At 39.3% G+C, this 12,786-nt stretch overlaps 1 protein-coding gene across 2 annotated transcripts; it reads right to left on the reverse strand.

The window, feature by feature from the left end:
* Positions 1-305: 305 nt before the first annotated feature.
* On the reverse strand, positions 306-12,148 carry LOC116355361 (zinc finger and SCAN domain-containing protein 2-like). Of its 2 annotated transcripts, XR_004204378.1 has the most exons (3): positions 3,564-3,681; positions 2,685-2,766; positions 306-1,590 (listed from the first exon to the last, which is right to left on the reverse strand). XR_004204378.1 is itself a non-coding variant. In XM_031798778.1 (2 exons), the coding sequence occupies exons 1-2, from the start codon at positions 11,848-11,850 to the stop codon at positions 1,145-1,147; spliced, it is 789 nt and encodes a 262-aa protein (XP_031654638.1). In that variant the 5' UTR covers positions 11,851-12,148; the 3' UTR covers positions 306-1,144. The 2 variants fall into 2 exon arrangements, 1 of the variants encoding a protein (XP_031654638.1); XM_031798778.1 differs by lacking the exons at positions 2,685-2,766; positions 3,564-3,681 and adding an exon at positions 11,508-12,148.
* Positions 12,149-12,786: the final 638 nt, after the last annotated feature.

Genomic DNA, 12,786 nt, shown 5'->3' on the forward strand with positions numbered 1-12,786 from the left:
ATCTCTCCCTATCCCAGTCTACTGTCCCCACATGCTTCAAGACGTCCGCCATTGTTCCTGTACCCAATATATTTTTATTTAAACTTTGTTTCTTTCAGTTTTGAACAAATTCTTATTTACAATGACGGCCTACCCTGTCCAAACCCGGACGATGCTGGGCCAATTTTGCGCTTCCCTATGGGACTCCCAATCACGGCCAGATGTGATTCAGCCTGGATTCGAACCAGGGACTGTAGTGACATCGCACTGCCCATCTGGACAAGAGAAATACCTATGTAAGAATGCTGTTCATTGCCTATAGCTCAGCATTCAACACCAACCCCCACCACACCATTTCCATTGATTGTCAGTACTGTATTGACCCCTCGTCCTCTGTCTCTCTCGTACTCTGCCTTGTGTATTTATCTTCAAAATATTCTTCTAGTCCCAATTTAGAATCAAATAGACTTCCCAAAGATAACATGGCATTTACTTTATTTCACCTTTATTTAATCAGATATGTCAACTGAGAACCAATTCGCATTTACAATGACAATCTGAATGAAGAAATACTAATATCAATCTATGTAATAATTAACATGTTTGAAATGTCACAATTATATAGTGAACAACATGTAGGGGTTTACACTTGCATTCAATCAATCTGAAATTCACAATCAAAACATCATTTTTTTTATTACTATTTTAATCTGATTTTTGACATGATCATGTCTTGAGCTGAACAAAAGAAATTATCTATTTTTCAGTATGATTTCATTCATACAATATGATTTAATGTAGCATGAACAAAAACACAATTTCACAATCAAAAACATAAGTCAGAACACAGCCTCTCTATTCTCCCGTGTGATTTCAGGTCCTTTGACTGGGAAAATGTATTTTCACAATGAGAGCAGTGGTATGTCTTCTCCTCCTGTGCCTTAGTATGTTGGAAAAGCTTTTCTCATGTGTGTATTCTCTCATGCCTTTTCAAGCTCCCTAACCGGGTAAAACTCTTTTCACACCGGGAACATTGGTAAGGTTTTTCCCCCGAGTGTATTCTCTCGTGTGCTTTCAGGCTCCCTTGATGGGTAAAACTCTTTTCACAATTGGAACAGTGGTAAGGCTTTTCTCCTGAGTGTTTTCTCTCGTGCTCGCATACCACCTAAAACTCTTTACAGTGGGAACAGTGGAAAGGCTTCACTCCAGAGTATATTCTCATATGTATTTTCAAGTTCCCTAACCCAGTAAATATCTTTCCACACTGAGAGCAGTGGTAGGTATTCCTATCTACTGTGTGTATTTCTTCATGTTGTTTCAGGTACTGTAACTGGGTAAACCTCTTTCCACACTGGGAACATTGGAAACACATTTTTCTTGTGTGTGTCCTCTCATGCTCTTTTAGGTTCTCTAACTTGGTAAAACTCTTTCCACAGTGGGAGCAATCATAAGGGTTTTCTCCTGTATGCGTTCTCTCGTGTACTTTCAGGTTCCTTAACCCCTTAAAACTCTTTCCACACTGGGAACAGAGGTGTTGTCTCGCTGGTTTGGGCGTCTCTGGGTCTGGTTCCCCTGAAGGAGTCTCCCCGCTGTGAGAGTCTGGTCCCTCTCCTTCCAAAGACAAACAGAGTATCTAGTTAAATACTAAAACAGAAAACTGAATTAAACCTCCATAAAATAAAACTGCCTTCCTGTGAAGCTAGATTCAGTTTTCAGAACATTCCATAATTTAATAAAAAACATAATAATAATGTAGAACATAAAATCTAATCTTGCTCTCATGTTTATAGCAGAGCTCTATAATATATAATGTTTATAGGCTGAACAGAGCTCTATAACAGGGAAAGGGGGTAATATTAGATCATGTCATGTATATTGGCTGATCAGAGCTTTATAATAATAGAACAGAGCTCTATAATATAATGTTTATAGGCTGATCAGAGCTCTATAATATATAATGTTTATAGACTGATCAGAGCTCTATAATATATCATGTTTATAGGCTGAGCAGAGCTCTATAATATATAATGTCATGTTTATAGGCTGATCAGAGCTCTATAATATATCATGTTTATAGGCTGAGCAGAGCTCTATAATAGATAATGTCATGTTTATAGGCTGATCAGAGCTCTATAATATATAATGTTTATAGGCTGAGGCATGAAGTGTTCCAGGACCAGTTGAAGCCCAAAGATCCAGCACCATATTTGACAGTAGGTATGGGGTTCTGTTCTGCATTCTAATTTAGACTCTAAACCCACTGGTGTTACCAAGGACCTCTATGTTCATGTCATCCAACACATGTAAATGACTGGAGACAATAAATGGCTAAACACCATTGGTAATTGGATTGAAAGCGGTGGGTTTGGTGTCAGAATGAGAACGCAGGGCCATCTCAGGCCCCACACTTTAACCCCATTTGGAAACATGTGGTTTGGTGGTAAAAGTTACAGTATATACATATGAAGATGGTAAAATATGGTAAAAGTTACAGTATATACATATGAGATGAGTAATACATAGACTAAGATACAGTAGAATAGGATAGAATACAGTATATACATATGAGATGAGTAATACAGCCCTACGCTCTGTCTGAACATTTGCACACAACGCTTGCGGTACGGTTTAGGAAGCATAAGGACCTAATCTTTCATATCAGCCAGAAACAATTTTCTTAAACTAAAGGTTAAATTGATACACACCTTAATAGGGTTAAAGTTGTGTTCCCAGTTGGCCATTCCATTTCATTTCTGAAACATACCGTCAGCTGCAACTGTGATGAATCTGGTTAAAACAGTGTGCAGTAAGTGTGAAATTATTTTTGATGTGATATGAAAGTATTATTTTAAATTATTTTAGATGTGACATAAAAGTATTATGTGAAATTATTTTGATGTGATATGAAAGTACAGCGATTTATGTTTCTAGAAACGTATCACAATTGAGAATCGATTCACATTTTGATGGAATATTTGACTTTTTTAGCTGCCAGAGCCAGTCTACCTCTGAAAATAACATACAGTCCTTGGACCTTGAGGAGTAACGGGGGCAGCAATCAGCAGTAGAAACAATAACAAAATGAACTCCCTGCCCGTTTCAGCAAAAAGCTGAGGGATGGGGCTGGAGAAATGCAACCATCCATGATATCAACATTATAGTTTTAACCATTTTGAGGATATAGAGTGTTAGTTTATATTTGCTAACAAACATTGGAGTAAAAAAAAGCTCATATTTTGGGTTCTGATGACAGTTGAACTAAGCTCATGAGGCATTTATAAGTGATTTCTTCAAGAAACAGATGGGTATACATCATTAATGTATACGTCCCAAAATGGATGTAACAACTGCTGATTGCCCCTTTAAGAGTACATCTTGGGCTAATCTAATAGGAGATATTGAGGACTACAGTATTCCAGGCATTGTCATTGGATGCATTTGATCAATTGTTAACGTTTTGTTGATGGTCCACTCTTGATGGTCTACACGTTACAGTGTAGCTTCAGCCATTCATACAGAACAACTTTAAAGTGTAGAACCCCTTTACTGCATATTGGTTCAACGACTGCAGAGACGGTACTTACTGGTGTTAAACAGAACTTCAACCTCCTCTTCTTCCTCCTCCTCCTCCTCCTCCTCCTCTTCTTTCAATGTGAACGTCATCTCCCCTCCTCTTTCACTCCTAAAACTGCATCCTCCTCTTCTTTTACTGTAACATCCTCCTCCTCTTTCACTCTGAACGCCTCTTTCTCTTCTTTCACCGTAACAGCCTCACCCTCTACTTGTTTTTGTATTGTAACATCCTCCTCTTCTTTGACGAGAGCTTCTTTCTCCGTCCAGCAGACCTCCTCTTCCTTATCAGGAGGAGAGTAGCTTAGTGAACTCATGGTCAGAGATGTTAGCTAGTTAGCATTAGCAACTAGACTAGTTCTAAGCTAACTTAGCAAACCAGCTAGCTGACAAACAACGTAAATATAGAATTAAATGGGTCAACAAGTACATACGACAGAAGTGTGTTGAATACACAGCGACTAATATACACCAAAACAGTGTAAAGAGCGTGAATGTTGTAGCTGTGTTTGCTTGAAAGCTACCGAGGTGTCTGACTAGCTGTTGTTGTTGAAGGAGCGTCCCGTCCACTAGATTATACATCACACTGGCAGCGTCGCCGGAACCTAAAAGACGCACATCGCCATCTGCTGACTGGAGTGGGCAACTCCCTTTATTTCATAAAAGGTTAATATTATATTAAGTCGTTAAAAGAGCAGCATGTGTTGGATTGATTTGTGTTTCATGAGTGAGCATTTAAAACAAACTTTACACACCACTACATATTTGCATTGAACCATACTTCTGACATGGATCATTTTGACCCCAGAGGCATTTCTTTTATCATAGCCAAAATGTGGTTTATTCAATTCTACATCTCAACCAACAATCTGCATGAACCCTTCCAGTCTGGCTAGATACTACAGAACTACCTCTCTACCAACAATCTTCATGAACCCTTCCAGTCTGGCTAGATACTACCTCTCTACCAACAATCTACATGAACCCTTCCAGTCTGGCTAGATACAACTACAGAACTACCTCTTTACGAACAATCTGCATGAACTCTTCCTGTCTGGCTGTATACAACTACAGAACTACCTCTCTACCAACAATCTGCATGAACCCTTCCTGTCTGGCTGTATACAACTACAGAACTACATTTCTACAAACAATCTACATGAACCCTTCCAGTCTGGCTAGATACTACAGAACTAACTCTCTACCAAGAATCTGCATGAACCCTTCCAGTCTGGCTAGATACAACTACAGAACTACCTCTCTACCAACAATCTGCATGAACTCTTCCTGTCTGGCTGTATACAACTACAGAACTACCTCTCTACCAACAATCTGCATGAACCCTTCCTGTCTGGCTGTATACAACTACAGAACTACATTTCTACAAACAATCTACATGAACCCTTCCAGTCTGGCTAGATACTACAGAACTACCAACAATCTTCATGAACTCTTCCAGTCTGGCTAGATACTACCTCTCTACCAACAATCTACATGAACCCTTCCAGTCTGGCTAGATACAACTACAGAACTACCTCTCTACCAACAATCTGCATGAACCCTTCCTGTCTGGCTGTATACAACTACATCTCTACAAACAATCTACATGAACCCTTCCAGTCTGACTAGATACTACAGAACTACCGCTCTACCAACAATTTGCATGAACCCTTCCAGTCTGGCTAGATACTACAGAACTACCTCTCTACCAACAATCTGCATGAACCATTCCAGTCTGGCTAGATACTACCTCTCTACCAACAATCTTCATGAACCCTTCCAGTCTGGCTAGATACTACAGAACTACCTCTCTACCAACAATCTTCATGAACCCTTCCAGTCTGGCTAGATACTACCTCTCTACCAACAATCTGCATGAACCCTTTCAGTCTGGCTAGATACAACTACATCTCTACCAGCAATCTGCATGAACCCTTCCTGTCTGGCTGTATACAACTACAGAACTACCTCTCTACCAACAATCTGCATGAACCCTTCCTGTCTGGCTGTACAACTACAGAACTACATCTCTACAAACAATCTGCATGAACCCTTCCAGTCTGGCTAACTGTATTAAAACACTAAAACATACTGTCAGCTGCAACTGTATTAAAACACTGAAACATACTGTCGGCTGCAACTGTATTAAAACACTGAAACATACTGTCAGCTGCAACTGTATTAAAACACTAAAACATCCTGTCGGCTGCAACTGTATTAAAACACTAAAACATCCTGTCGGCTGCAACTGTATTAAAACACTGAAACATACTGTCGGCTGCAACTGTATTAAAACACTAAAACATCCTGTCGGCTGCAACTGTATTAAAACACTGAAACATACTGTCGGCTGCAACTGTATTAAAACACTGAAACATCCTGTCGGCTGCAACTGTATTAAAACACTGAAACATCCTGTCGGCTGCAACTGTATTAAAACACTGAAACATACTGTCGGCTGCAACTGTATTAAAACACTAAAACATCCTGTCGGCTGCAACTGTATTAAAACACTGAAACAAACTGTCGGCTGCAACTGTATTAAAACACTGAAACATACTGTCGGCTGCAACTGTATTAAAACACTGAAACATACTGCCAGCTGCAACTGTATTAAAACACTAAAACATACTGCCTGCTGCAACTGTATTAAAACACTAAAACATACTGTCAGCTCTAACTGTGATGAAACACTGAAACATCCTGTCAGCTGCAACCGTATTAAAGCACTGAAACATCCTGTCAGCTGCAACTGTATTAAAACACTAAAACATCCTGTCAGCTGCAACTGTATTAAAACACTGAAACATACTGTCGGCTGCAACTGTATTAAAACACAGAAACATACTGTCGGCTGCAACTGTATTAAAACACTGAAACATACTGTCAGCTGCAACTGTGATGAAACACAAACATACTGTCAGCTGCAACTGTGATGAATCTGGTTAAAACAGTGTGCAAATTGTGTGTGAATCTGGTTTAAACAGTGTGAAATGATTTTGATGTGATATGAAAGTATTATGTGAAATTATTTTAGATGTGATATGAAAGTACAGCGATTTATGTTTCTAGAAACGTATCGCAATTGAGATTCACCTTTAGATGGAATATTTCACTATTCTGGCTGCTAGAGCCAGTCTACCTCTGAAAATAACATACAGTCCTTGGACCTTGAGGAGTAACGGGGGCAGCAATCAGCAGTAGACACAATAACAAAGCGTACTCCCTGCCTGTTTCGGTAAAAAGCTGAGGGATGGGGCTGGAGAAATGCAACCATCCAACAACATTATAGTTTGAACCATGTTTTGATGATTTACAGTTTATGTATATGTTTTAACATATGCTTATATTTATTGACAAACATTGGAGTAAAAAAAAGCTTATATTCTGGGTTCTGATGTGGTACGACAGTTGAACTAAGCTCATGAGGCATTTATAAGTGATTTCTTCAAGAAACAATGGGTACATATCATTAATGTATAAGTCCCAAAATGGACGTAACAACTGCTGATTTCCCCTTTAAGACTACATATTGGGCTAATCTAATAAGAGATATTGAGGACTACAGTATTTCAGGCATTGTCATTGGATGTATTTGATCAATTGTTAATGTTTTGTTGATGGTCCACTCTTGATGTTCTACACGTTACAGTGTAGCTTCAGCCATTCCTACAGAACAACATTAAAGTGTAGAACTCCTTTACAGTTGAACTAAGCTCTGACAGTGCAGTAATTTCTAACAAGTAATATCTAACAATTTCACAACGTATACCCAATACACACACATCTAAGTATTTGAATCTAGGTTTCTCTGTAGACATGATCCATCCCACCAAAGGGTGGAGGGGCACCTGTATCGGTGGTTTTAACCAGATAGACACCTGCAGACAAACAGTATTGTGCCTCCCATGTACTCTCCTAAGATTGGACTTTTCTATACCACGTATCACGTGACTGTGTACAAAACTACCAGAGGTAGAAAACTCTGCCAGCGGCATACGGTGCATTCGTTAAGTATTCAGACCCCTTCACCTTTTCCACATTTTGTTACGTTACAACCTTATTCTAAAACTGACATTTTTCCCCCTCCAAAATCAATCTACACACAATACCCCATAATGACAAACCAAAAACAGGTTTTTGAAAAAAGGGCCGCATCCTTAAGAGGTTTTAATCATTGCTACATAAAGGCCTGATTGGTGGAGTGCTGCAGAGATGGTTGTCCTTCTGGAAGGTTCCCCCATCTCCACAGAGGAGCTCTGGAGCTTTATCAGAGTGACCATTGGTTTCTTGGTCACCTCCATGATGAAGGCCCTTCTCTCCCGATTGCTCAGTTTGGCCGGTTGGACAGCTCTGGGAAGAGTCTTGGTGGTTCCAAACTTCTTCCATTAAAGAATGATGGTGGCCATTGTGTTCTTGGGGACATCCAATGCTACAGACATTTTTGGTACCCTTCCCCAGATCTGTGCCTCGACACAATCCTGTCTCTGAGCTCTACGGACAATTTCTTTGACCTCATTGCTAGGTATTTGCTCTGACATGCATTGTTAACCGTGGGACCTTAAACATACAGGTATAATCATAAACAGTATGATTTCATGTGGCATAAACAAAAACAGAAATTCTCAATACAAAATAAGTCAGAACACAGCGCCTTTATTCTCTCATGTCATGTCAGGTTCTCTGACTGGAAAAATGTCCTTCCACACAGAGAGAGAGAGTAGTGTTGGGGCTTTTTTAGTGTGTCTTCTTATGCTCCTTTAGGCTCCCTAACCAGGGAAAAATATTTTTACACTGGGAGCAGTGGTAAGGCTTTTCTCCTGTGTGTATTCTCTCATGAGCTTTTAAGTACCCTATCTGAGTAAAACTCTTCACACTGGGAACAGTGATAAGGCTTTTCTCCTGCGTGTATTCTCTCATGCCTTTTCAGGTTAGCTAACACGGCAAAACTCTTTCCACACTGGGAACACTGGAAAGGCTTTTCTCCTGTGTGTGTCCTCTCATGCAGTTTTAGGTTCCTTAACCAGCAATAACTATTTTCACAGTGGGAGCAGTGGTGTTGTCTCACTGGTTTGGGCGTCTGGGTCTGGTTCCCCTGAAGGACTCTTCCTGCTGTCAGAGTGAGAGTCTGGTATCTCTCCTGCCAAAGTCAGAGTATCTTGTTAAACAGAGCCCTGAATGAAACCTCCACATGATAAAACTGGTCTTCCTATGAGGTGTAATCTAGACTAGATCCCTAAATAAAAGATCAGAACTGGTCATTACAGAGTGGCTGGAGTGCTTTGTAGGCTGGGTAAATCCATTTGAATTCAATACATTTGACAGCATCCCTTTTGATAAAAAAAAAAGCTTTCCTTACATGTTTACCTGTGGAAGAAGTGATAAGAAAGTTGAACGTTTGTAACTGAATGTAAAAACATTCATGAGATATACAGTACCAGTCAAAAGTTGACACACCTACTCATTCCAGGGGTTTTCTTAATCTATACTATTTTTTACATTGTAGAATAATAGTGAAGACATGAAATCCATGAAATAACACATATGGAATCATGTAGTAACCAAAAAAGTGGTAAACAAATCAAAATATATTTTAGATTCTTCAAAGTAGCCACCCTTTGCTGAGTAATTGTTGGTTGCTTTTCCTTCACTCTGCAGTCCAACTCATCCCAAACCATCTCAATTGGGTTGAGGTCGGGTGATTGTGGTGGCCAGGTCATCTGGTGCAGCGCTCCATCACTCTACTTCTTGGTCAAATAGCCCTTACACAGCCTGGAGGTGTGTTGGGACATTGTCCTGCTGAGAAACAAATGATAGTCCCACTAAGCGCAAACCAGATGGATGGAGTATCGCTTCAGAATGCTGTGGTAGCCAGACAGGTGTGTAAGGCACACCAAATCATGTCCAATCAATTGAATTGACCACAGGTGGACTCCAATCAAGTTGTAGAAACATCTCAACGATGATCAATGGAAACAGTATGCACCTGATCTCAATTTCAAGTCTCATAGTGAAATGTACTTATGTACATAATAATATTAAATAATTTAATAATAAATAATAATGTTTTTTCTTATAATAAATGTAGCATTTTTTCTAAAAACCTATTTACGCTTTTTCATTATGGGGTATTGTGTGTAGATTGATGAGGATTTTATTTTTGTAGAATAAGGCTGTAACGTAACAAAATGTGGAAAGACTTTAGTGACATAAATAAGGGATTAAAGACATCCCCAAAAAATGATTATATATATATATATATATATATATATATATATATATATATATATATATATGTTATTATATCTCTCAGATACAGGACAGACACTTCAGAACAAACTTCCTTTAAATTGTTACTATGGTTATTGTTGTTCCATGTTGTGAATGTTATCCAATCTGTTACAGCAGTATGGACAAAAAATGTTTTGACAAAATAATTTTTCAATATTTTTTGTTGATACTTCAAGGCGTCTTACAATTCAAAATTAAATAGCAAAATGATCCTTGGTATAACCTTAAAACAATTCTCATTCCGTTGTCGTTGGAGTGAGACCTAGCCTACTGGTGAAGAGCGTCTCATTCATATTGGGAAATTATTTGGCAATCCTTTCTTTGGGGTAATGAAATCATTTTGGCAAATTTATTTCAATGTATTTACCTGTTGGACCCACCACTATGACATTTCTCTACGGTTATATTGGACCCACCACTATGTCATTTCTCTCCTGTTCTATTAGACCCACCACTATGACATTTCTCTACGGTTATATTGGACCCACCACTATGTCATTTCTCTCCTGTTCTATTAGACCCACCACTATGTCATTTCTCTACGGTTATATTGGACCCACCACTATGTCATTTCTCTCCTGTTCTATTAGACCCACCACTATGTAATTTCTCTACGGTTATATTGGACCCTCCACTATGTCATTTCTCTCCTGTTCTATTAGACCCACCACTATGTAATTTCTCTCCTGTTCTATTGGATCCACCACTATGCCATTTCCCTCCCATTCTATTGGTTTTCATATCAACTTTATTTCGTTGTCCAGAAGCCAAAAGGCACAATCCTAGTTGTTGCTGCTTTAGACTCCCCCTCTTTCTAAGTTTCTAACAGAGATTTTCATCTGTCAGATATGAACCCCTATCAGGTGGACTGTATAGAACAGTGTGTTCATCTCTGTCAGATATGAACCTCTACCAGGTGAACTGTATAGAACGGTGTGTTCATCTCTGTCAGATATGAACCTCTACCAGGTGGACTGTATAGAACGGTGTGTTCATCTCTGTCAGATATGAACCTCTACCAGGTGGACTGTATAGAACGGTGTGTTCATTTCTGTCAGACACGAACCAAAACCGGGTGGACTGCTTAGAATGGTGTTGTTTTCTAATAAAAACATTATAGGAGTTTGTCTCCAGATGCATATTCATGCCATGAGGCTAGTAGCTTAGCATTTCTCTCCATTGAATACATGGGGTTGACGTCAACAACGCTAATAGAATATATAAAAAATGGATTACAATAATCAGAAGTATCCACCAATCCAAAGAAAGGATAGGTGAGAGCTAGACAACCCACAGTGCAGCTTTGTGGACAACGACTCCCCTTGTTAGGGCGGAGAGACATCTTGTCAGTATATCCATAATCTTTCGTGTAGCCAACCCAACTCTCGCATGGCACTACTGGGGGGCTCGGTGTGTATTAAATCATCACTACATGAAAATCACTACATGCCGTGCCCCCCAGTCTGCTGTCAGCAGATAGACCCTTCTCAAATATATATGTTATGTCACTTTTTGGAAACGGAACGGAGAAAACGAGGGGTAGCTTGTTCTCTACGTCGTCTGATTCTAGACATATCAGTCATCATCCTAGGGCCCTCCGTTGAAGAGGTATTGACGAGCCAACTCCGAATATCCAAAGTTAAAATCACATTTAAGGCGGTACTTACTGGTATTAATCAGATCTCCTATCTCCTCTTCATCTTTCAAGGTGACAGTAATCTCTCCTTCCATCTTCACTCCAAAAACTGCATCCTCCTCTTTATCTTCCTCATCTTCTTTTACTGTAACATCCTCCTCTTTCACTCTGAACGCGTCTTCCTCCTCTTTCACTGAAACGTCTTTCTCTTCTTCTTCTTCCACTGTAACAGCCTCACCCTCTACTTCTTTTTTTACTGTGACATCCTCCTCTTCCTTCTCCTCTTTCACAACAATGTTCAGCCCCTGAGCTTCTTTCTCCGTCCAGCAGACCTCCTCTTCTTTAACAGGAGGGGAGTAGTTTAGGGAGCACATGGTCGGGGATGTTAGCTATCTATCATTAGCGACAAGGCTAGTGCTAATTTAACCAGCCAGCTACTATAGCTGACTAATACAAAATAACGTAATATTACATTAAATAGGTTAACAAGTAGATACGACAGAAGTGTATCTAAAACACAGTAGCTAATATACACGGAAAGAGTATAAATAGCTTGAATCTTTCGGCTATGTTGTCTAGCAAGCTACCGAGGTGGTTGACGAGCTGTTTCTGAAGAACCGTCCACTAGATTACACGTCACGCTGGCAGCGTCGCCTGAAAGACGCAAATCGCCGTCTGCTGACTGGAGGGGAAACGCAGTTGAGGATCATATTTTATTTTCAGACAAAGATCATTTTAAATGGATTTAATTCAATAATACTATTATATTGAGACATACAAAAGACAGGAAAGTGTTGATTGATTAATGCGAATAAAACAATGTTTACTACAGCACATTTAAGGCAGTTTCATTAAGTCATACTAAATCTAAATAAGTAGCTAGCTACTGTAGATGTCTACAATGATGTCTACATCATGTAGATGTCTATAATGAACAGACTAGGTCTATATTGCTCCTACATGGTGTAACAATACATCATGTAGATGTATATAATGAACAGACTAGGTCTATACTGATCCTACATGGTGTAACAATTACCATTCAAAAATTTGGGGTGACTTAGAAATGTCCTTGTTTTCGAAAGAAAAACTATTTTTTTGTAAACAGTATGCAGGCCTTCTTGTTCTTTAACAAAGCTTTTGTAAACAGTGTTTTTGAATGCAGCAATTCAACCATGAAGGCCTGATTCACGCAGTCTCTGAACAGTTGATGTTGAGATGTGTCTGTTACTCTGTGAAGCATTTATTTGGCCTGCAATCTGAGGTGCAGTTAACTCTAATGAACGTATCTTCTGCAGCAGAGGTATCTT

This window comes from Oncorhynchus kisutch, linkage group LG20 (genome assembly GCF_002021735.2).
Source record: "Oncorhynchus kisutch isolate 150728-3 linkage group LG20, Okis_V2, whole genome shotgun sequence".
Lineage (NCBI taxonomy): Eukaryota > Metazoa > Chordata > Actinopteri > Salmoniformes > Salmonidae > Oncorhynchus > Oncorhynchus kisutch.

Excerpts from the sequence above, each read along its gene's own strand:
- LOC116355361 (XM_031798778.1), bottom strand. The coding sequence starts at position 11,850 with ATGTGCTCCCTAAACTACTCCCCTCCTGTTAAAGAAGAGGAGGTCTGC. Across the intron at positions 1,591-11,507 it reads AGGAGATCTGATTAATACCA|GAGAGGGACCAGACTCTCAC; the intron begins GTAAGTACCGCC and ends TGTCTTTGGAAG.